We start from the raw sequence: 26,562 nt of genomic DNA, 5'->3' as shown, positions 1-26,562 counted from the left end.
AACACTACTACGAGAGCTATATTTTTTTTCAATAAAAAATCATATATATAAATTTTATTGACATGTTTTTTTAAATAAAAAATTATAAATGTAAATAAAAAAGACATCTTATTAAATAAATCAAGAACTATATGTGTAAATACATGAAAAAAAATTCATTAACGATAACTAAAAACAAAACTAAAAAAATTGAGAGACAGATGTAGATCAAGATATTTGACTCGCAACATGAAATATTTACTCAGTTGTGTTTATCAAATTTGTTTATCAAAATAAATTTTTTATTCAATCAAATGATAATAGAAACAGACACAAACAAAAAATTAATTAAATAAAACAAAAGGAGAAAAATATTATGCAAAACTGCACACGTTAGAAATATGATCTAAAAATAAATATGTTTTATTTTAAAAAATAAATTCAATCTTAATAAAACATAATGAAATATTTATAGATGAATCACAATAATATATTAAAAAATTAAACAGATATAAAATAACTAAGAAAAAACCTCTTTTAGTAAAAAAGTTAAATAAACAAAATAAAAAATCATAGAGAATGAAAATTAATTGAAGCATAAATTAATAAAATTATTTAAAAAATAAAAGACATTAAAAAAAACAAAAGCAGAATTAAAAAAAGAAGAAGAAAAAGACAATGATAATCTAGGTGCCACAAGTATGTTTCAAGAATAAAAAAACAAAACAAACGATTTGTGTTATAGACCCAAATTTTTTTAAAAAAATAATATTGAACAATGAAATTAAAAAAAATAATAAAAAAATAAATATCAACTCGCGTTAACTTTCAAAACTCGTTATCTGAGTCATTAGACTGGAAACATTATGAATGGAAAAACAATGAAGCTCAATCTTCAACAAATGAAATGCTGAAAGATTAAATTTAGAAAAAAAAATCAATTATATAAAAATATCCAAAACAAAAAAAAGTATAATTAAAATAATGATGATGAAAATTAAAACAAAAAATAAATTAAAGGGCAACTTAGAGTTAAATCGAAGAGAAAAATAACTTTAACAAAAAAAAAAAAAGAATGAAGACCAAATTAACACAATATTACACCATGAACTTTGATTGTAAAATGAAATTAAAAGCCAATAAGACTTTAAGAAAGTAGAAAAGGAAATAAATTAAAAATCCAAAAAACAAGGACTGAATCAGAAGAAATAATATATGAGAAATTGTAATTGAAAGACTAAATTGAAAACAAGTAAAAAATTCTTAAAAGGACCAAGAATTTTTTTTTAAAAAATAAGGACTAAAATTTAAATAATAAAAATATATTTTTTTGTTTTTTCAAATTAATTTTTATTTTTATTGTTTTTGAAGTATTAGAGGAAACCATGTATTTTTAATACTAGGTCTGTATCTTATAGTGTAAGTCTATAACCCGATATTATACAAAATTGTTGGAAAAACATGCGAGGGGGCCACAAATATATTTTGTCTAGTTTGGTTGAGACTTGAGAGATGAAGCATTAACTGCTCTGAAAAGGTAGTCCCATGAGCAGTCTTTTCAGGCTAAAAAGGAAGAAGACAGTGAACAGTAACCAAATGACGCATTGTTGAGTCCATTTTTTTACTGTTTGGGTAAAAAACAGTGTTGTTTTGGTCAAAATGCCCAATTTTATTTAAATAAAACGGCCTCGTTTTGGATTTTAAAGTTTTAATTCAGGGATTTAGCCAAAGTTTAATTTGGTCATTCGACTTTTAATTTCTTTCCATCGCACCCCTAAATGACCTTAAACTTCTAATTTTATACAATTTTGTACATGTTGAACTTCAATATCAACCCTGAATTCTAGCGCCCTTTTCATATTAGTCATTGGTTTTAGATTTATGCAGATTGACCCTTGATTGACTATTAAACTTTCAATTTTCTTCAATTTTCACTCCTGATTTCAATCAATTGGATCCCTAGAGTTTGACGCCTTTTTCAAAATGATTCTTAGCTGCGAGTTTCTTCAATTTAGCCCTTAATTGACTCTAAAACTTTGATTCTGTTATGATTTCACCCATGATTTGAGCCAATTGACTTTGTAAAAATTAAATTTGGTTCTCTAAAATTCTAATCTTCTCAATTAAGCTCAAATTGAGCTCTCAAACTTAATTTTTCACCAATTAAGTTTCTAACAAAATTAATTTGACCTATTTAAAGTATAATTAAGTCCTCACATCTAATTAAATTCTTTAATTAGACCCAAATTAATTCTTAAACATAATTAAACTTTTAATTTGACCCATGATTAAATCAAATTGACCTGTTAAAAATCTAATTATATTATTGGATTTAATTTTTATACAAATTCGTCCAATGATTATTTAAATTGACATTGAATTTGCATTGTCTCTTCAGTTTTGACTACAATGAGATATTATTATGCTCCAAATTTGTTCATTATTTTAGCCCAATTTTTCTGTATGTACCTGAGATCTTCTTCGGCTAGCTTTTGCCACATTGCCGGTTCTCTTGCTATTATTATTTATTTTTTATTTTGAAAAGAAAAAAATAAATTTAGAGAATAACCCATAAATAGGTTATGACAACTAATACCATAATCACTAATATCTTATCCATATATTTTTTTTATTATTATTGCTACCATTATCATTACTATTACCACTACCATTATTATCATAACAAACTATTATTACTTCTACTATCATTATTATCATCACTATTATTACTAGTATTTTTTTTAATTATTATTACTATTACTATTACTATCACAATTATCATTATCATTACTATTATTATCATTATCAAAATTACAACTATTATCACCATCATAATAAACTACTACTACTATTATTAATATTAGAAAAAATAAAAACCTTGAACTTGATTCAAATGATAGAATTAAAAACTATAAAAACCTTGACAAAATGATCAAGAAATCAAAAGAAGAGGAACCAAATTGAAATTATTATTATTGTAATTGAAAAAAAAAATCATAAACTTGATCTGAATGATATAATTAAAAGCAATAAAAACTTTGACAAAAGGATAAAGTAAAAAATTAAAAATTAAAAGCAGAAGAACCGAATCGAAACATATTGTATATACAAATTAGAAACCAATGGTTAGATTAAAAATAAATAAATCTTTAACGAAAAGGAAAATAACAAAAATACTAAAATCAAAACTAAAAGGACTAAATTCTAAATACTAATAAAATTTAGGACTGTAGTACTTTTCAGGGGTAAGTGAGAGAAACAAATGGGAAAAAAAAGAGAAAGGGTTACGGACGATAAATCAATTATATTTTGACTATGTGTGTCACTTATTATGGAAGAGAAGATGACGAGGAATAAAATGATACGGTGAAAACCTAAATTTTACCACCGGAAATCTCCGCATGCGCCGCCTAACATACACGAAGGCTCCCACGCACCATTATCTTTTTCTGAATAAAAACATAATATTTTAATGTTAAATTATATCATCATCCTCAACCAAACCAACAATTAACAAAGAACCAAGACAAAAGGAACCTAATACTCCCGATCCCAATGAATTAAATTTCTTAGATATAAGAGTACATGTATAATTGTACTATGTATTAAAAAACAAAAATACCTAAATATCTCTACCCGAAACAATTGATTTTTTTTACTCCCGGTAATATTTTGGTTATTTTTGTGCTCATCAAAATATTAAATAAATAAAATAACTGTAAAACAAGTTAATAATAACTAATATATCGTGTAAAAATACTAAAACACGCCGATTCAAATCCAATCAATTTCTTTTTTAGCCAAGAACATAAACATCACTCTACTGTTGTAGTGAATAATTAAGTATGTCTATTACAGGGAGATCACCTTCACTTTTAGCATATTTGTTATAAAAGAATAAACGAGAGCATCGATAATTCTCTCGACGATAACAAGGAGCCAAGGACAGTGACAATTTTGGAAGAAAAAAATTGCTGAAAAGATAAGAAGGGAAGCATGGGCCTAATTTTTACCTGATAATAATAAAAATTAATTATCTGTCGGGACTCGGGCAGCCCCTTCCCCCGCTGATGTCACACGCAGGCGGGCACACATGTTGATTGGGTGCAAAACTGCAAATCACTAAAAACTAGCATCTGTGATTAATTTAAGATCTTTCAAGAACTAGAGAGAAATGCCGAAAGACCACCACCTTTTATCAGATGCAAAAAGGTATTATTGAAATATTCAATGATGACGTGTTAATGTGGATCAAACCTAAAATAAAATAAAATAAAATAAAAGATGCATCTAGTTTTACGTGGGTCTCGCTTGATCGAGTCAGAAATCATGAAATATATATTAAAATAAAAGATTGCCAAAGTATCATTCGCTGCCTGGAATCATATCCTAATCAACAAAATACCCTCTTTTTTTTTTTTCTTTACTTTTGTTATTAAAAAAAGACCACTGATCTCAAGTCCACGGCCTAAGAGCATTAAACAAATACCGGGGCTGGGCTGCTTGAAACTACTTGCCTGTGAGTGCTCAAGGGGCAAGTAATTGAACGGTCAGGAGGCCTCCATCAAATAGAACAGTTGAAAAGATTTCAGCGATTAATGGTAGCTTGACCTGCAAGTGTGATCTTTATGGAAGGTTCTGGGGATCTACTAAAGTTCCTTGTGTGATAATTAAATGTTTGCTTTACTTGGCTGACACAGGAAGACGAAAGTTTGGTTACTGTGGTTCCTTTCAAGGGAGGAAATTGAAAGTATCCGTGTTATGCGTGTATAGTTGTTGTACATGGTATTTTTAAAAATATCTTTTTTTTTATTGAAAATATTTTAAATATATATATATATTTTAATTTTTAACATCAGTAAATCAAAATTATTAATTTTTTTAAAAATTTTAATTTAATATTTTTTTAAAAAAATAATTTTAAAAAACATATTGTAATGTAAAATCAAACACTCACATGATTTGTTAACTTTTCTTTTCGTTTTAAAACAAACCACAAAAAACATGGTATTGTTTAATGTTTATTTGAGATTGTGATGGTGGTTGCGATTCAAAGTGATTTTATTTAGAAATATATTAAAATAATATTTTTTTTTATTTTTTAAAAATTATTTTTGAGATCAACACATTAAAACGATCTGAAAATATTAAAAAAAATTATTAATTTTTTTTTTGAAATTTAAGAGAATACGGTTTCAACTGCGTTCCCAAACGGTCTTTTTAGTGCGTGGGAATAGAGATACGGTGAAATGTGATTAACTTTTTTTTAGGTGCAATCTATTTAAAGTATAAATCACGCTCCATTCAAGTAAAAAAATATATAATTTTTGTTGTTTTTTTTATCCTACAAAAAAACTTAACTATATATCTATCTCAAACATACCTTAAAAATCCGATTGATTGGTATTATGTTAATGGTTGATTTTAAAAGTTTTTTTTTGTTGTAAATGTATTAAAATAATATATATATTTTTTAAAAAATATTTTTAATATCAGTACATCAACCTCTGAAAATATAAAAAAAAAATTAATATTTTTTAAAAATATTTTTGAAATAAAAAAAACCATGGAATTTTTTTTTATAAAGAAAATCACTGGAGAAAGGGAAATTATTTTAGACAAGGACATGACAGCCGACAATGAGGGACACAATGCAAGTGGTCAGGTGAACCTTAGGACCAAGTCGTGGTTGACTGACTGGCTTGTTGATTTGAAAGAGTTTCATGCTCAGAAGCTGCGATGCTTATTTACAGTTACTGAGATATCTGTAAGTTCCTTTGAGTTACATGTACTACTTCTTCAAGATCTACAGCTAGTTGTGTCAGGCCATGTTAATTTTAAAATTAATTCATAAAAAACAAATTTTCTTAAGAAGAGGGTTTGCACCTTGGAGTCCACGAAAACTAGAAAAACATAATTTATGTAAACATAGTATTGAACTTGTAATTTTTCCATGTTCTAAAGTTAAACCATTCCTTCTCGCTTGCCTGAGTTCTTGGTTATCGCCATGACTTAATGCAGGAGGCTACGTTATTCTTGGTATGGACCTTTTGAACTTTAATCTGCAAAGATGGGTTCCAAATGCAGTAGATCTTATGGGTTTCTGTGTCTTGTCACTTCCTCTTCCCCTCTGAAATTGGCTCCCCTTTTACACTACTGCTGTATCATCTCAACCTTCTGAGCATGTTCAAGGGAGGAGATCTAATTAAATCGCTGAACAGAGGAAACAGGTGGCAACATTAATACTTCCATTTGGAATTTCTTCAACATTACTCTTACAGGCTTTTATTTTCATGCTGTTGCTGCTCTAAATAGGGCATGACTACTGTATTGTATGACAAGATATCCACAATCCCAACAAAAAGGAAAAATACTCTTGGAATAAGTGGGTTTGGAAATCTTGGGAAGTATTTTTGACACCTCTGTTGCTTCGTAGGATTATTAGTTTATTACCGAGCACCTCAAGTTATTCCTAATATTCGATTTTGAAAGGATAACTGCTGGAAGGATTAGGGCTTTTAATAAACCATGCATGTTTTGCAAGAGATACCAAAGAAGATATTAAATGCGATTGTTACCGAGATGGTATCTATTAATAATCAAAGGAGGCGGGGAGAGTTTGGTCATTTAATTCAAATGCGGGTGTAAATGGTTATGGCTAGCTACCTTTCTTCTTCAACTAATATAAGGGAACATGATTCATATTTCTGATGCAATTCTTCCAATGATATATTTTTTATTCAGTCTGCTTATGTTACTTAAATGGAGACATTGAACTAAAAATACTGTATAAGCCAAGTTGGAAACTAATTTGGGAATGGAATGGGTCAGGAGCATATTAAAGCATTTATGTGGATTGTTGTACATTAAAAATGATATATTTTTTTATTTTTAAAAAATTATTTTTAAGATTAGCATATTAAAACAATCAAAATGATCTGAAAATATAAAAAAAAATTTAACAAAATAATAATAATTAAAATTAGTGGGAACACGATTTCGATCGCATACCTCTTGAACTCTACAATATTCCCGCATTTGGCTCTACACTATTCCTCTTTGCCTGAAAAGAAAAGAATAGGAAAACAAAAAAAAGAAAAGGTTCCCTCTTCTGTCTGCCGAATGGCCAATTGGATTAATATGGGACATCAGGAAATAATACTAGAATCTACAATACTAAATTACTAATTAATCATGTAGTTTTAATTCTAATAAGTTGACTTAAAAAGGTTTGTTCCCTTTTTCAAATTTTAAAACTATCATTTAAATTCTGTACTATCTTAAAATTGCTCAAAAAAAATATTTAATTTTATCCATCATATAAATGAGTGTGAAAATATCTTAAAATCAAAAATATATATATAAAACTACTGGATATGTGTTTAGTATTTTGATGTATAATAATTTTTAAAAATATTATTTGTTTAAAAATATATTAATATAAATTTTTTATATTAGTACATTAAAATTATATAAAAAATATGAATTTAACATTATTTTACAAAATATATATTTAAAATAAATCCAAACATAATTAAAAAAAGGATAGTTAAGTGGTATACTTTAGGCCTTTTTTTTTAAAATAATTTTTTATAATTTGAATGTATTAATATAAAACGATAGTCTTCATATATCGTACATTGAATTTTTCGTTTTTTGAGCGTGACAAGACGCGTTCTAGACAACTTGGGTGGCCTCCTCTTTTTTTGTCTCCCTCTTGTTCAACTCCCTCCCCCGTTGCAAAGTTTTCCTCACAAATCCATTTGCTACATTTGACAATTTAAAGTGTTAAATGCAAAATAAAATAAAAAATAAAATCAAAGTGTTGAGAAGACTTCAGATGGCAAGGAACGTATTAAACGACAAGCAACGTATAAAATTCCACACGTCGGAAACCAGAAGAGTATATACATCAGAAAATTCAACAATTCAAATAAGGTTAAAATTGTTATGGATTTTTCATGACATTTTGGAATTCATTGTGTGAAATATGCGCAGGAAAACTTCATTTAATTTTTTAATATTGGCAGAACGTGAGAATAAAGTTGGAAAATCGTGCTTTCTATAGTTCACAGGGAAATTGTGTATGTATAAAGTGATCATATATAATCAAAGTGGAACATGAATTAATCCCTTCATAACATTTGAGTATTTTTATGTCTAGTATATTAATAAAGCAAAGATAAATATCTGCAAGTAGAAAATAATGGAATGTTGTGGAAAAACTTTAATGACAAATTCTTTGTGTTGGTTAAGCCGAGAAAGGAAATTTTTGCTGGTAATTATTATTACAAAAAAAATTAAAATTCATCGGTAAAACACACATTTTACTGTATATTAGAACAATAAAATGATACAAAGCTTGCAATCAGGGTAAAATCATCTTTTCAATAGGATATATTGGACACCACAACATTAATTGAGGATAAATTAGTTCATACATATTTTTTTAGCATAATAAAATGTTTTTGTTGCCCTTAAAAGCAAAAAAATCCAAGCCTGTGATCCCAGGAATTTTTTTGTCTTTTTAATATTATTTGCATGGTTGAATTACATTGATGCTCTTAAAGGAAAAAAAAACATTAAACTTGCACAAGAAGGTTTTTTCATCTTTCTAATTTTCATGAACATTTAAGTTATGGAATTGCCCTTAAAAAACAGAATATAAGCATGGTTTCAAGGGAGTTTTCATCTTTCACTTATGTTTTTTTTTTTTTTTGGGTTAACCTAGGGTTGCTTTGGTACTTTTACAAAATTAAATATTATTAGAAAAATTGCATGCATTAATGAGTGGCAGCCCCTGTGCTATTCAGGCGGTGCATGCGGGGCCGTCTAGTTACCAAAATCAATCGTTCATGGCAGCGTTTGGAGTGACGCATCGTTCTCTTTGTGCTAGTATTATACATGTTCGTGGCGGAGGTGTTGTTCAGCTTTGATGACTAATTTTTATTTTCCTATCTCTTTTCTCTCTCCTACCCTAGAAATTCATGCCATCATTTTCAAAAATTAATTGTGTCCTTTAGATTTAATTTCTATCAATTTTGGCCCTTGTTTTTTTTTTAAATTTTTTTTTGATTTTAATGTTTTTTAAAGTTTCTTTTTCCAATTTAGTCCCTAGGCATTTTATTTCATTTAGATTTTTTTTATCCAATTTGGTCCTTATTTTTTTATTGCTTTTTTTTTGGTGTATTTTACCCTTTTTTATTAATAATTTTTTTTCAATTTCATCCCTTATCATTTATTTCTTTAATAGTCCTTATTCTTTTTATTGTTATTTTATTATTATTTTCTTGATTTTTCTTGTAATTGTTTCTCTCAACATTTTATTTCATTTTTTTAATCATATTTTGATCCTTATTTTTTTCATTCCTTATTTTATTATTTTTTAATTTGTTTTTTTCAATTTAGTCCCTCAATATTTTATTTATTATTATCTAATTTTGATCATCATTCTTTTAATTGCTTTTTTTTATATCATTTTCTTGATTTTTTTCCTCCATATCTCGGGTCGCGAGTCAATGAAATTAACTCGGGGTGGCTTAGGTTTTTTCTCAATGTTTATTTTATTTATTTAAATTCAATCTTTTTTTCCAGGACATTTAATTTTTTTTAATCTCAATCTCATGTCATGGATGACGAATTAGTAGAGTGAGTCAATGTTTATTCGAGTTTTTTCATTGGCGTTTCTTTTTTGAAAATGATTTTTTTTTCAATTTTATCCTTTGAGATAACGTTATTAGACTTTGAGTTTTGTGATTTTTTTATTTTTCATTTTACGAGGTATCTTGATCTCGTATACAATGTCTTTGTTAAGTTAAATTTAGTTAACTTGGGTTATCATTGCTTATACATCTTTTTTTATGTTAAAATAAATATAACTTGATCCATGGCGTAGCATCGGAAAAAAAATCTTGTACATATACTAAGGCTGTGTTTGTTTTCCGGAAAGTGGTTCCGGGAAACCACTTTCCAAACTTTCATGTATTTGTTTGCCATTAGAAAAGTTGATCAACGGAAAACACTTTCCGGTCAACGGAAATTTTTGCTTGGTTTTCAGGAAAGTATTTTCCTTTTTTTTTGGGCGGAAAACACTTTCCGGAAGTTGTGAAAAATTTAGAAATGTCATATTATTTGCTGATTATATCAAATTTGGTCCTTAAATTTTTGATTGCTATATATATTTTGTTTTGAATATTTATTTTTCAATTTTATCCCTTAGAATTTAATTTTTATATTAACTTTGGTCCTCATTTTTATAATTGTTATTTGCTTTTCGCTTATTATTTTTTAATTGAAATTTTTTATCTATCAAATTTGGTTCTTATTCTTTTGATTATTACGTATTTTATTTGAAATAATTTATGAAATGTTAATTATTATTATTTTAATTTCTTCATCTTTTAATTTTTTTATTTTTTAGATTTGATCTCTATTATTTTGATTATTATTTATTTTATTTGAGATAATTTATGAAATTATATTTTTTTTCAATTTCATTCTCATTCAACTTTTTAATTTGTAAGATTTGTTCCTCATTATTTTAATAAAATTGAAAAAAATATAACATTAATAAGTTATTTTCCAGCTCATTTTTCATGACATAACTAAACACTAGAAAATATTTTCCAATTTATTTTCTATTACACTACCAAATATAAAAAAATAATTCACTTTCCCGGAATTCACTTTGCAAAAGAAAACTACTTTCCAGCAAACAAATAGAGCCTAAAAAGAAAACCTTTTTCACTGTAAAAATGACATAATTGAATTGTTTTTCATTTTTTTTTATTGTAGTAGTGGAAAATCTGTAATTCTTTATTTGTTTTTAGATTCACTAAAGAAATGGCATAATAGATTTTTTATCCCATTTTTTTTTGTTGTAGTGGATACTATAATGGTGGCAAATCTGTAATTTTTTTTTTTAGAAAACAAATTTCTTAGATTTTATTTTTATTTATACTTGGTATATTTATTATTTTATATTTGACCTATTTATTATCATTTTTTTCTTATCTTAATTCTTGTGTAATATTTTTTTAGTTTTATCTTTTTTTCTTTACATTTTTTCCTGGAAAAAAGATATTATTTGTAGAAAGTACATATACTAAAAGGAAACCCAATTTCATTGTAGAAATGACATAATTGATTTTTTTTTCTATTTTGTTTTTACTATAGCAGTAACAAATCTATAATTTTTGGTTTTTTAGAAAAAATTTTAGATTTTGTTTCTTTTTTTTTTTTTATACTTGACATATTTATCACTCTACACTTGGCTTATTTATAACCTTTTTTTTTTCTTATCTTCATCTATTTGTAATATTTTTTTAGTTTTTTTTTTTATTTACACTTTTTTTTTTGGAAAAAATATATTATTTTTTATTCTTTACACTTGAAATATTTATCACTCTACATTAAACCTATTTATACCATTTTTTTTGTTCTTTTCTTTATTCTTTTGTAATTTTTCCTTTACACTTTTTTTTTAAAAAATTATTATACAAAACTAAAAGTAAATTGTGTTTCATTGTAGCAATTGTAACATTGTCCCATTTTTCTACCATGTTAAAAATTAATTTGAGATCTTATACGTCTTTATTAACGTATATGATATTCATTTTATTTTATTATATGTAAGCATCAATTATTTTTATTCACAATTATATTTTTTACTCGATGTCAAAAAATATGTTAATAACACTTACACATTCATTGTTTTGCATTAGAAAAAAATTATTCGACCCACAATGAGCTGAGTCGAATAAAAACATTAACACTTTTTTTTTATTTATTGACACATGTGGTTTTTGATTTATTTAATTAAATGCATGTATAGACTTTTCAATTATAATTATAATTTGTTTTTTAAGAAAATGTGTTTGAAAAGCCTATATTTTGTTTTGAAAAAATAAATATTTAACCTGTAAAGAAACGTGAGTCAAACAAATATTTTTTTTTTGAATTTCTCAAAAGAAATTCAGGGCAAAAGTGAAACTTCTAATAGGACATATAAAAAATAAAAACTTCTTATTGGCCTATTGGCATATTACGTTCCTTGCTTTTGTTCACATATTAATAGAAACTAAGCCAAGTGAGAAAAACAATGTAGATGCAAATACTGTTCATCATAATATAGATGCAAATACTATTCACCCTTTCACATATTACCATGGATTGTAGTAAATAAAATTTTTAATATGATCCTCAAACTTTTTTTTAGCACAATTTAGCCATTTTAAACCCAAATTTACACCCCGTTGCATAATTTTTTTGGAAGGAAGGGTTGGATTTAAACCAAGAGGATCAAATTGAAAATGACAGGTAAAATAGATAGTGGCTTTGAAGTTCATATAAAAATTTTATTTTCATCCCTTATTTTTTTTAGTTTTATATGTGATCGGTCCTTTTAGTTGTTCAAAATTCAATTTTGATATAAAAATTTATTAGCAAAGTCCATCAAAAGAAAACTGAAAAAAATGAATTGAGATCTCTCACGTACCCTCTTAAAACATAATATACTGTGTTTGGCTAATTTAAACCCTTCAAAATAGATCTAGTCCATAATTTCTCAACCTTTTTTTTCTATTTTTATAGTAACCTTCAAGATTGTAAGAAAAACCAACAATGGGTTTAAAGAAGAACAAAGGAAATTCTACTCTTCCATGTAGAATCAGCAGGAAGGCCATTATTTTTCGTAACAACATAACGCAACTGCCCATTCATGATAGGACAAAAAGAAAGAAGGAAGGAAGGAAAGAAAGCTCTTCTTCACTAAGGAAGCAAGTACGAGAATATTCGCTAAGCTTTATTTGCTGCAACAGAAGCCATGAGAAGATTGACTTGGTTAAGCAAGAGAAATTGCCTCCAAAATAGTATGTTTTAATAACTTCGTATAAGAGTCTCACGAAGAAAAATGGATTGAGAAAAACCAAGAAGGAAGAGTAGTAAAAATTTATTTCAAAATTACCTTAAAAATATTTATTTTATGTTTTCTCTCTGTTTTTTTCAAAACTAAACTAATTTTGTTTGTCTTTGTATCTTCTGTTGTAAAACAGTAACTAAACATTACTGTGAGAATGTATGACACATTGTTAATTATTATGGGCTAGCGACTTACATGATCGTTAATTTCAGGGCCCGTGGAATTAGTCGAGATGTACGTAAGCTGGCCCAGACACTCACATTAATAATAATAATAATAATAAAAGAAGTCTAGAACCTTTATTTATTTTGAAGGATTAAGATTAAGCAAGTGACTGAGAAAAAAAATAAATTTACCAAAAATTATAAAGCCAGCTCAAACAATAATTGCCAGCAGTGTAAGCACGAGTGCATATGGAAATCCTACTGCACAGCACATCTTTCAACTGTGGGTTTACTCAGGCCACCTACTTTTTGGCAACAATTGCTGCTACATCTGCTAACCTCCCTTTCGCAACTATCGTGCCAATGCATCTACTGCTTAAACTATTCATCTCATCGAATTGAAAAGAAACTAAAAAAAAGGGTTAAACACCTAAAATGTAGATAAATAAATGTGTTTGCATGTGAATTGTGACGCTCAGTATATCTCTTAAACAAACATACTTTAAAATAAAAATAAAAACAAAAACGAAAGGGCACATTGCTATGTAAAACCTAATGAATCTCTTCACTAATTAATCGATTTTTTTCCTTGTTCACTAATAAATCAACTAATTAAACTCATGTTTCTATAATTAATTCGCTTTCCCGATCCAATCGGGGGCAGACACTTACAAAAAGATCGCTTGGGCTTAAAAAAATCGTTTCGTTTGGATTTATCCATAGCTTGTTTATTTATTTATTTTTTTTTGAAAATCCTATTTCCCATAAAAAATGCTAATGATCTTGAATTAAGAAATAGAATTTTGTTTATTTCTATTAACATGTCATATATTAACATATGATATGCTAACAAGCAAAAGGGCAAAAGCATGTGATGCATTTCTTAAATAAATATACTTTAAAACAAAAACAAAAACAAAAACAAAAATAAAAATAAAAATAAAAATAAAGGGCACATTACTGCTTAAAACCTAACAAATCCCTTTACATTAACAAGCTAAAAAGCAAAAGTCTTCTTTAAAATTAGAGACTTTTATTGCGAGACGTCGAGATCAAATTGTTTGCCTATGTGTGATGATGTCCATCTTGGTCAGCATTCTTTTATTATTATTATTATTTTTAATTTTAACCACCACCACAATAGAACCAGCAGGTCACCACCCCTTTCATTTTCATTTTCCTGACAAGCTACTTTGTATCCCAGATGGAGAATTCATGATTTTTTTTTCTTCAACGATAAGCTATTGGGTTCATGGAACTCAAAATACTCGCACGATTGGACGGATTATATTTTTTTTCTTCATGAAATAATACTTCCCTTGTGTTTGAACTCTAATGCTTTGAAAAGCAATCATTTTGCTATGTGAATAAACATTTAAAGTCCGATGATCGTCTTATCACGAAAATTGCGTACATTGAATAAATCTAATAAATTATTGTATTTTTTTTAAAAAAATAAGCTTGAAAAACTTTTTTTATCGAATTAGCATTACTTAGCCCGTAAACTCTTGTTTCTATCTTGGAAAAACATATTTGGTTTAAATGTCACAGGTCCCCCCAACTTTCGAGCCCCCAACCTTAGCAAGTCTCCGAAGTAAACCTTCCTCGAACAGTTGGGTGACATAAATTCATCCTTTATTTCCTCCCTTAAATTAAAAGACATCCACACACGAAAAAATAAAATAAAAATCACTTCATACATACTTGTAGAGAGAGAGAGGGGGATACACGTTAGGGTATTAGTGTGTTTGTACTTTGTAGTATAAACTATAAATAATAGAAGGAAGTGCCAGGAGCAGCAGTTCTGAACTTAGCTGGCAAGTGCATGAGTGCCGGAGGTACCAAACCAACACAACCTCAGCACCAACGGACCAGTTTCCCTGAACCACCGGTCCGTTATTCCTGACCCACGAGCTCAGCCCTGGTTCATGCCTCTTCTTGCAAGCTTAAGCCACTATCAATCTTTTGCTTTATGAATTGTCAAAGCTTAAAAACTCAATACCCGAAAGCCCTTTTTGAGCCATCTTTTTTTTTTAATTTCCTTTTAAAGGAGTTTTAAGAGAGAGAGAGTGTGTGGTAGTCCACACACAGTATCCTTGACCAGCCATTTTTAACTTTCTAATTATTTTTTAAACAAATATTATATCTACATGATTGCTGTTTTTTTTTAAGAAAAAAATCTTTTGTTTCTCCTGTCAAATGTCAACTAAAGAAACTGGAATTTAGAAAGGGAAAGAGGGAGTAGGTAGAGAGATAGTGTGATTCAGATTGGTTACCAAGAAATTTTGAAGAAGATTGAATCAAAACCTTGTGATTGAGGTAAGAGTCTGTCTCTCCAGTTTAGTCTCTTTTATGTTTCTTTTTTGTGAGAGAAAAAGCTAGAATGAAACAAACTTATGGTGAGAGAAAGCCAAGAAAAAGAAAAAACATAAAAAACCCACATTTTTGTTTGTACTAATTTATGCTTATTACATGTAAAGTTTCAATCTTTGATATGAAGAAGAGAGTATTTGTATTGGAAATTCAATCCCCATAAGCCATGGTGGATCAAAAGATTGTATTAGCACTAAAGTTTTTGCTTTTGGTGCTGTTTTTTGAGTCTACATTTGAGCAACAACAACAAGAGAGGCTTAATTCACCCATAGAGAGAGCAGCTTTACTTGAACTAAGATCTTCTTTGGGGTTAAGAAGCAAGGACTGGCCAAGAAAGGCAGACCCTTGTTCAGTTTGGAATGGCATCAAATGTGAGAATGGTAGTGTCAGTGAAATTAACATTTCAGGGTTTAGAAGGACTAGACTTGGTTCTCAAAACCCACAATTTAGCGTTGATTCTCTTGTTAATTTAACAAGACTTAAATCTTTTAATGCTTCTGGTTTTTATCTTCCTGGTTCAATTCCTGATTGGTTTGGTCAAAGGCTTGTTTCCCTTCAAGTTCTTGATCTTTCTTCTTGCTTGATAAGTAATGCCATTCCAGAGAGTTTGGGGAATTTGACCAGTTTAACTGGTCTTTATTTGCATGATAATAACTTCACGGGTATGATTCCGTCAAGTTTGGGACTGTTGGTGGGGCTTTCAGTACTTGATCTTTCTGCAAACAAGTTTACTGGATCTATTCCTGTGTCATTTGGTTCGCTTCAGAATTTGACAAGACTTGATATTTCTAAGAATTTCTTATTCGGTTCAATTCCACTTGGCATTGGGATGCTTTCGAAGCTCCAGTATTTGAATCTTTCGAGCAACAACTTGTCGTCTTCGATACCTCCTCAGCTCGGTGATCTTAGTAACTTGGCTGACTTTGATCTGAGCTTTAATTCGCTGTCTGGGTCATTGCCTGCTGAATTGAGAGGCTTGAGGAATTTGCAGAGAATGCTGATTGGGAACAATTTGCTTGGTGGATTTTTGCCAGTGAATTTATTTCCTGTTCCAAGTCAGTTGCAGACTGTAGTTTTGAAGCGCAATGGTTTTAGTGGTTCGGTCCCTGATTTGCTGTGGTCAATACCTCAATTGCGCTTGCTTGATATCTCCGGCAACAATTTCACTGGTATTCTGCCAAATGGTAGCTTGAATGCCAATGCCAGTTCTGCAGAGTTGAATATATCTGAGAATTTGTTTTATGGAGGTCTTACACCTACGCTAAGAAGGTTCCTTGTTGTTGACCTGTCTGGCAATTATTTCGAAGGCACAGTTCCAGATTATGTGAGTGACAATGCTTCTCTTGTTAGCAATTGTCTCCAAAACTCGTCAAATCAGAGGAGTTTGCTTGATTGTACATCTTTCTATACTGAAAAGGGCCTGACTTTTGATAATTTCGGACTCCCGAACTCCACGCAACCTCCTGCTGGGGAAAACACAGGGAAGAACAACAAAAAGGTCATTATATGGGCAAGTGTTTTGGGAGGAGTTGGGCTCATTCTACTTTTGGTGATATTGCTGGTACTGCTACTCTTTTGCATCCGTAAGAGGGGCACTATGACCCAAGGAGGGGTTGGGGTCGGTCCAGTAACTCCAGTTCCTTCTGGGAGCAGTCCACCACCTCCTGGAGTATCAATTGACTTTTCAAGTTTAGGGGACACATTCACATATCAGCAGCTTCTCCTAGCAACTGGTGACTTTAGAGATGTAAACCTAATCAAACATGGCCATTCAGGGGATCTCTACAAGGGAATCCTGGAAAGTGGGATTCCTGTGGTCATAAAAAAGATCGATTTGCAATCTCATAGGAAGGAAGCGTACTTATTGGAATTGGATTTTTATAGTAAGGTTTCACATTCCAGACTGGTTCCCCTTTTGGGACACTGCTTGGAGAAAGAAAATGAGAAGTTCCTGATTTACAAACATATTCCAAATGGAGACTTGTCAAGTTCCTTGTTCAGGAAAACTGATTCAGAAGATGATGGTTTGAAGTCGTTAGATTGGATAACAAGACTGAAAATTGCGATAGGAGCAGCTGAAAGTCTATCTTATCTGCATCATGAATGCATGCCGCCCATTGTGCACAGGTACTCTAAAGACTCGCTTCTTGTTATGCTTTGTTCTCTTTTTGTGATTTCTTTTTTGTTGACAATAACTGTAAGATCACTTAACTTATCGTTCCAGTGAGTAAGTTTCCATGCATTATGTAGGAAGATGCCTAGTTACGTGCCTGATATAGTCTTTTTAACTAAAATAAAACATGGACAAATTGTAGCACATCTAAAATTCTATTAAATGAATGTCATGAGCTATTTTTCTTTTGGTTTCTTGAAGAGATGTTCAAGCAAGCAGTATACTCCTTGATGATAAATTTGAAGTGCGGTTAGGGAGCCTGAGTGAAGTCTGTACACAAGAAGGAGATACCCATCAAAGCAGGATTTCCAGGTTGCTGCGATTGCCTCAGTAAGTGCTGTATTATAAGTTGTCTAGTCTATTTGCTATCTTCACTTGCATATAACATGTAAACATTTTGCTTATCTGCATGACATGTTGTTTGCAATGAGATTAGTTGCCTCATTTTGTGATCTGTGATGGTGAAAGGTTCTGTGTTTTTTTCTTTCCCACCTAGCTTATGGCCATAACTGGCCATGTTAAATTACTTCTCATATTTATTTTTCAACGGTGTTGCTTTTAGTGGGACATTCCATCAGAAGTTGTTGACCGCTGCAGTTCTGTTAGTAATCTGCCGATATGAACCTCCTTTGGTTCTCATTGTTATTAGATATGTGGGCAGAAAATGGTGACTATTTATGTAATAAATTTTCTTGCCACCAACATCAAGTGGGTGATTTTGTTGATCTTTTCCTTTTTTATGGAAAAGTTTCAGAAACTGTGCTGCTAGGGTTTTCTGTAGCATCCTCTTTAATTTTGGGTATGTTGAACTATAAGATGTTCCATAGTTATGATGTAGTCTTCTGAAAACTTGGAAATTTCATCTTATCAACTTTTCTGTCCTTTGGGGTAGCTCTTGATTTTGTAGACCAGGAGATTTCAAATTTCAGCAGCAGACATCTGAGTTGTTTCTTTGCCTTCACATTGTGTAGTTGAGAAGAAGAGTGTCAAAACACTAGCATATTGTAGTTAAAGATACTTGTGATCTTAGACATAATTTTATGGTTTAACTACTGTCTTGGTATATTATGAATGAAAAGCATGAGCTAGATTATGCATGATGTAATGCCTTTGAAATTCACGGTGATGCACTACCAGCGTATAATTTTCAGTTGCTATTTCTTTTGCTATTTGTGGTTAGACTATACCTGGTAATATCTACTTGCTGCATCAATATATTGTAAGGAGTATATTGTATGCTTGTGTTTTTTAGCATAATCAAGGTAGTGATTTCAGTGTTTCTTTATCATTTGCAGGTCATTGGAACAAGGTACTTCTGGTACGTAAAGATTTAGCTGTAAAACATCACCAATTTGGTTTTGTTACTTGGCTTCTCCATATTAATTCATCTAGCTAGGAGTAGCCATACGTTGTAGAGTTTGTCATGCACACACCACTTAAAAAGCTTGTTATGAACTTATGATGTTATACAGCATATGATTATTAAAAAACTCAGGTTGAGGATTAAATAGCATGAAATATCAAATCCATTCTTAAGACAATAAAATTTCCAATCCAGACCTTTTTAACCATATTGAACTATGAGATGGGTTGTTTATCATCGTAAAACAGTACTTCAGTTATTGATGTGGTTTGTTGTTAACCAGGGGTGTTTGCTCTCTTTAGGTCTCAAGTTCGAATCCTCTTGCCAACAAAATTCTTGGGGCCACAGGCCGCAGGGTGAAAAACACCCTGTGTGAGGCTGGTTCCGGGCCGCAGGGACTTAGTTTGGTGCACAAAAGCTGGTCTAGGATACCCTGCTTTTCCAAAAAAAAAAAAAAAAATAAAAATTGTTAACCAGAGTAAACAGGTTTCCTGCCTTGGAAAAAGGGATAATATAACCTGCCGTGTTGTACTTTACCCAGTTGTGCTCATGCAGAATTGCTGTTCATATTAGCATTCTGAACTGTTTGGTGCTAAAGAAAGCATAATTTAAGGAAAATTGTTATGCATGTCTTCTCATTACCAAATCTGAACTTAGTTCCTTTTGAGAGTCGTAATGTCACCAAACAGTCAATTTTTTTGATACATGATCCTTGCATGGAGGAATGAGTTTTCCTCATTTGATTCTGACTAACTATGATGTTATATAATTAAAAGTTCACTAATGTTTCTGAAGTTAATCTTTTCTTGAATATGGCCAGGTTCATTGACAGCCACGTGTGCCTACGATGTTTATTGCTTTGGGAAGGTACTACTTGAGTTGGTTACTGGAAAGCTGGGCATTAGTGCATCTAGTGATGCCCAGCTTAAGGAATTTTCAGAACAGATTCTACCGTACATTAGCATCTACGACAAGGAACTTCTAATCAAAATTGTGGATCCATCTCTGATCATCGACGAGGATCTGTTGGAGGAAGTTTGGGCGATGGCCATTGTTGCGAGGTCTTGCCTCAATCCAAAGCCTTCAAGGCGCCCCATTATGAGATACATCCTTAAGGCTTTGGAAAATCCTTTGAAGGTAGTGAGGGAAGAAAATTCTGGTTCCGCAAGGCTTAGAACAACATCTTCTAGATCTTGGAATGCTTCTCTATTTGGGAGTTGGCGTCACAGCTCATCTGATGTAGCAGTCATTCCAGCAACCTCTAGTGCCAGGCCAGAAGGAGGAAGTAGTTTTAAACGGTCAGGAACTTCAAATTCACAGGGTAGTGGCCAAAATGGCAGCGGCAACCATTCATCTTCAATGAGACGGCATTCTAGAGAGATTTTCCCTGAACCATCTGATGAACAAGATGTAGAGAGACAGAATTAAAATTAGCACATATGTTTATTTTTCTTAATTCTTTGTCAATAATACAGCAGCCTTCCCATTTGAATGCCTGCTAGTCGGTGCCCCCAGTGCGCTGTCTCTGGTTTTTTTGAGTTGATTGAGGTCTCAAGCCCTTTTGGTATATTTGGGGTGTTGAAGGTGCATATCTACTTCAACAGGAAACGATTATCCAAAGTTTTGTTGTGGAGCAGCAATGGTTACATCATGATTAATTGGATAGACAAGATTTGAGAAGAGTCAGGAGGCAAGGGGTTGCTTGTGGGGATTATTATGGTCATTTTATGTTTTGACAGCTTGTTTGTAGCTACAACAAGCTCCCATTTTTATCCTTAATTGATCTTTGTTCATGGCGGCTTCGTTTTTTGGTGCAATGCAAGTGTAATTGTCAAGAATTTCATCATTCAAAATCTTCCCCTTTTCAAAAAGAAAAGACTGGGACGATGTACCATGAACCATTGTTCGCAGTCCCAAGATTGGTTCAACAATCCAGTTAGATGGCTCCAGCGGCGATGTATTATCGGTGGAATGCACATTTTGGACACGGATGGGTCACCTACAATCAGGTGGAAGAAGCAGACACGGTAATGTAATTAAAAGTAAACAGTGCCTTTATCAAAATTGATTTAAAAAAAATAAAAAGGAGGTCCCGCCGAGATTTGAACTCGGGTTACTGGATTCAGAGTCCAATGTCCTCACCACTAGACCACGGGACCATTTGTTATAGTGTTTTCAATTAATATGTTATTATTTGAATGTCCAGGCATTCTATACGTAACCCCCCCCCCCTCCATTTCCAGTACCACAGAAACCGCAAATCCACCACCATTCTCCACTTCTCCTCCTCCCTCCACCACCACCAAACTCCTCAAAGCTCCTCCAGCTCCACCACCACCACCACAACAGTAAGTTTGTAATGTCATTTAGGTTTAGGTTTACTGTACTATTTATACTAGGTCATTTACTTGTTTCTAACTTTATTTTTATGGGTGGCCGGTTCGGTTCACCGGTTTTGGTAGTAAAACCGAAATCAAACCGAACTGAAAAGATTTCTGGTTTTAGTAATCGATTTAATCGGTTTTTCATCTCGGTTCGGTTTTCTCGGTTAATTTTCCATCGGTTTTCTCAGTTTTTTCGGTTACTTGGTTTTTTTGAACACCCCTATTAGGTAGTGTTTCTTTTTGAGATAAAATTATGTTTTTGAAATTTTTTTATTTTAAAATTTTTAAATTGTTTTGATGAATTAATGGGACAAATAAATAATATTATTTTAATATATTAAAAAATAAATCATTTTAAAATGGCCATATCATCCCTTCTGCTTAAGAATCCTTGTTCACAAGAAATCTGGATAGCTTTTATTGAAACGCCACTTATTCTCCCAAGTTGCATCTTCTGATGATACCTCTATCCACTTAACCAGAACTCCAGACTTGGGACGATAGAACGATAATTTCCCTTGCGAATCACACGTCGATCTAAGATATCCTCATGTTATGGAAAGGATGAATATTGAAGTATCAGAGACAGGGGGTGTTAGAACGATGATGGAGGGACTGCCCCCCCCCCCCCCATCTGCTTCTTCAACAAGCTGACATGAAATACATCGTGAATTTGTGAACCAGGGGGCAAAGCCAATATACAAGCCACATAATCGATTTTCTCAATGATTTTATAGGGACCAAAAAAAAGGGGCGAGCTTCATGGAGGACTGAAAAGCTACAGAAGTTTTCCTGTAGGATTGTAGTCTTAGATACACGTAAGAGATCTCACGTCGGTGGTGGTCTGCTGACTCTGCTTGACATTTCATGCGATTTTGAGCTAGTATAAGGTTGTGGTGCAACTCTCGTAGAATTGCATCACGATCACGTAGGTACTTATCTACAGCTTGGACGCGGGAAGTGCCTGGTACATAAGCCAGCAGGTCTGGTGGTGGAATTCCATAAACAACTTCAAAAGGAGTCATCTTGGTGGAGGGGTGAATATATTTATTGTTGTTGTGCATACTGGACCGAAAGCAAACACAAATAAAACACAAACAAGCAGATTTACGTGGTTCCCCAAAACCGGGTACGTCCACGGAGGCAACAGATTGTATATTATTGAAGGAATGATACAAACACTCAACTCAACCCAGTACAATCCCACAAAACCCAGTGTTTCACTCTTACACTCAGTTTTTCTCTCAAATCTGCACTATTTCACTCTCACAGTTGCACTCTCTCTTCTTCCTCTGCACACACACTGCACTCTCTCTTCTCTCTCGTTTTTCTCTTCTGTCTACATGAGAAGGGGAATCATAAATATAGTGGTTGTAAAGGAGAGGGTGGTTGGTAGTGGATAGGGTGATTGAGAAAATGTTGACAATTTGCTACAAATCTCCACCTTGGCAAGATTTTTCCATGCAATCCTCGTGATCAATCAATGCTGCCTCTAACGCGCCGTATGGCGCTGCACCCTGAAGGTGCTCAACACCGAGAGATGTTGACCAAGTCCAAACAATGTTGGAACTTGATCCCTGAGACACATTTTGTGAGCATGTCAGCTGGATTATCTGCAGTACCAATCTTCTGTAGCAGAATATCCCCTTCATCCACAATTTCTCGAACAAAATGAAATCGAACATCGATGTGCTTGGTGCGGGAATGATGAACCTGATTCTTTGCAAGACAAATAGCACTTTGACTATCACAATGGACATCCACGTGCTCTTGAACAATTCCCAAATCTTCAATCAACCCATGTAACCAAATAGCTTCCTTGAAAGCTTCTGTTACTGCCATGTACTCTGCCTCAGTTGTTGACAAAGCTACTGTTGATTGTAACGTTGACCTCCAACTTACAGGCCCTTTAGCGAGTGTAAACACATAGCCTGTTGTGGAACGACGCTTGTCTAAGTCACCAGCATAGTCCGAGTCCACATAACCAACTAAATTTTGTCCGAGTCTATCATCCCTCTCAAACTTCAAACCAATATCAGTTGTGCCATGAATGTACCGTAGAATCCACTTAACTGCCTGCCAGTGACCCTTTCCCGGATCATGCATATACCTGCTCACCATACTGACAGCATGTGAAATATCTGGTCTTGTACAAACCATTGCATACATTAATGCACCAACTGCATTTGCATAAGGAATTTGAGCCATATGCTTGCGCTCTTCCTCTGTGCGTGGAGACATTGAAGCACTTAGCTTAAAATGAGGAGCTAAAGGTGTGCTTACAGGCTTGGTCTTACCATCTACCCCAAATCTCTGTAGAATTTTCTTCAAGTATTGGGTCTGTGTCAAACAGACTGTGCCTTTTCTTCTGTCTCTCTGAATCTCCATGCCAAGAATCTTCTTAGCTTCTCCAAGGTCCTTCATTTCAAACTCAGTTCTCAATTGAGCTTTCAGTCTGTCAATCTCCACCTTGCTCTTCGATGCGATCAACATATCATCCACATATAAGAGCAAATAGATGAAAGAACCATCAAGAAGTTTGCGAAAATATACACAGTGATCAAACTGACTCCGTGTGTATCCATGTTCTGCCATGAACTTATCAAATCGCTTATACCACTGGCGAGGAGATTGTTTCAATCCGTATAATGACTTCTTCAGTTTACAAGCCCAATTCTCTTTCCCAGTGACTTTGAAACCATCTGGCTGAGACATGTAAATTTCCTCTTCCAAATCTCCATGTAGGAAGGCAGTTTTCACATCAAGTTGGGCTAACTCCAAATCAAATTGTGCAACCAAGGCTAACAGAATACGGATTGATGAATGCTTAACAACTGGAGAGAATACCTCATTATAATCTATCCCCTCCTTCTGAGCATAGCCTTTTGCTACCAATCTTGCTTTGAATCGGATGTTGTCTTTTCCAGGATTACCTTCCTTCTTGGCATATACCCACTTACAACCAATTGTCTTCTTTCCTCTAGGGAGTTGTACCAAATCCCAAGTCTGATTCTTGTGGAGAGATTTCATCTCTTCATCCATTGCCTCGTTCCATTTTGCACTTTCTACACTCTGTACTGCTTCTTTGTAGGTGTAGGGGATTCCATCATCAATCACCGGAAGTGCATAAGCCACCATGTTACAATACCGAGCAGGTTTCTTGATAACCCTTTTTGGTTTACTCGTTGCAATGGATTCTTGTTGTGTGGTTGCTGGAGTTGTTGCATCCTCTTCATCTGAACTTTCATCTGAATCTCCTTCAGTAGAGATTGTCTGAACAGTCTTTATAGGGATGACTGAAGTCTCCAACTCCACCTGTTGTGCATCACCAGACTGTTTTTCCTTCTCCTGTGATTTCTCTTGCTGTAACATGCCAGACTCATCAAAAGTGACATCTCTACTCAAGATCACTTTCTTTGATTCAGAACACCAGAGTCTGTAGCCTTTTACTCCTCCACTAAAGCCCAAAAATATAGCTTTCTTGGCTCTAGGATCTAGCTTGGACTCAGTAACATGATAATATGCTGAGCAACCAAATATACGCATAGAGTCATAATCATTTGCAGGAGAGCCTGACCATACCTCCAAGGGGGTTCTACCATCTAATGCTGCTGAAGGTAACCGATTAACAATATGACGAGCATAGCTTAATGCCTCGCCCCAGAACACTTTGCTTAGTCCCGAATGTGATAGCATACATCGGACTTTCTCCACTAATGTGCGGTTCATGCGTTCCGCTACTCCATTCTGTTGTGGTGTTTTGCGAACAGTAAAATGTCGCTTGATCCCTTCATCCTGACAAACTTCAAAGAAAGGATCTGAAGTGTACTCACCACCATTATCTGACCGAAGAGTCTTAACTCTCCTTCCAGTTTGAGTCTCCACCATTTTCTTCCATTTCAGAAAGATATCAAGGACCTCATCCTTGTGTTTCATCATGTACACCCATACTCGTCTTGAGAAATCATCAATAAAAGTAACAAACCAACGATTACCTCCAAGAGATTCATTCTTTGAAGGTCCCCATACGTCTGTGTGAACATAATCTAGGATCCCTTTTGTGTTGTGTACTGCAGTGCCAAACTTGACCCTTGTCTGTTTTCCAAGAACACAATGCTCACAGAACCCATGCTTCCCAGTCTTGGCGCCTTTTAATAGACCTTGCTTGACTAATCCTTGCAAAGCCTTTTCACCAGCATGCCCTAAGCGCATGTGCCAAAGTCTGGAATTATCTGCTTTATCATCTTCTATACTTTTGGAAACAGCTGCTGTACCAGTAACTGTAGATCCATCCAGGAAATATAAGTTGCTTATCCTCGTGCCTCTTAAGACAACTAATGCACCACGGATTGCTCTCAAGACTCCACCATACATGATAATCTTATAACCACTGGATTCTAGAACTCCAAGTGAGAAGAGATTTTTCTTCAAGTCAGGTACATACCGTACATCTGTTAGTGTCTTGACTACCCCATTATGCATCTTCAGATGGATAGTCCCAATCCCTTTGATCTCACTCACATCATCATTACCCATCAACACACCTCCTCCATCGAACTCCTCGAGTCTCGAGAATAAGTGCTTGTTAGGGCACATGTGATAGGAACATGCAGAATCAAGAACCCATTCACCAGAATGGTTTTCTGGTGATGAGACCATGAATGCAGAGTCTTGTTCATCCTCATCTCGTGCAACGTTCACAGTTGGTTCATCTTTTTCCTTGTTGCCCTTGATTGGACAATCTTTCTTCCAGTGCCCCTTTTTGTGACAAAAGGCACACTCATCTTTTGCAAGATATCGTCTGTTTGATGATTCTCCTCTGGATTTTGAGCGAGATCTCCCTCGCCCTCGAAATCTTCTGGGGTTTGTTCTGCCTCTAACTGTCAATGCTTCTGACGTTGACTCCTTGTGAACAATCTGGTCCTTCTTTCGGTACTCATTATTCACCAAAGCATTGGACACATCAATGAATTTAATCTTTTCTTTACCATACAGTAAAGTGGTGACGAGATGTTCATATGTGTCAGGCAGTGAATTCAATAACAATAGAGCTTTATCTTCATCATCAATTTCCACATCTAAATTCTTCAAATCAGCTATCATTTTATTGAAATCATTTAGATGCTCATTCATAGAAGTACCTTTCTTGTGCTGAAAACGGAAGATCCTTTTCTTCAAGTAGAGACGATTCTCTATACTGTTCTTCA

The 26,562-nt window shown here is 32.8% G+C and overlaps 1 protein-coding gene and 1 non-coding gene across 3 annotated transcripts; one reads left to right on the top strand and one right to left on the bottom strand.

Annotated features, from left to right (window-relative positions):
* The first annotated feature begins 14,825 nt into the window (after positions 1-14,825).
* Positions 14,826-20,764, top strand: LOC7461221 (probable LRR receptor-like serine/threonine-protein kinase At2g16250). Of its 2 annotated transcripts, none has more exons than XM_024599789.2 (4): positions 14,826-17,562; positions 17,810-17,938; positions 18,904-18,917; positions 19,792-20,764. In XM_024599789.2, the coding sequence occupies exons 1-4, from the start codon at positions 15,602-15,604 to the stop codon at positions 20,397-20,399; spliced, it is 2,712 nt and encodes a 903-aa protein (XP_024455557.1). In that variant the 5' UTR covers positions 14,826-15,601; the 3' UTR covers positions 20,400-20,764. The 2 variants fall into 2 exon arrangements, with proteins under 2 accessions (XP_024455557.1, XP_002306108.2); XM_002306072.4 differs by having other exon boundaries at positions 14,834-17,562; positions 18,904-18,926.
* Positions 20,765-21,058: 294 nt separating this feature from the next.
* TRNAQ-CUG (transfer RNA glutamine (anticodon CUG)) lies at positions 21,059-21,130 on the bottom strand. The gene has a single exon. It is a non-coding gene; the product is annotated as a tRNA-Gln (tRNA).
* Positions 21,131-26,562: the final 5,432 nt, after the last annotated feature.

This window comes from Populus trichocarpa, chromosome 4 (genome assembly GCF_000002775.5).
Source record: "Populus trichocarpa isolate Nisqually-1 chromosome 4, P.trichocarpa_v4.1, whole genome shotgun sequence".
In the NCBI taxonomy this organism is placed as follows: Eukaryota; Viridiplantae; Streptophyta; class Magnoliopsida; order Malpighiales; family Salicaceae; genus Populus; species Populus trichocarpa.
Note: the sequence above shows the minus strand (reverse complement) of the source record. Positions and strands in the feature narration are given on the sequence as shown.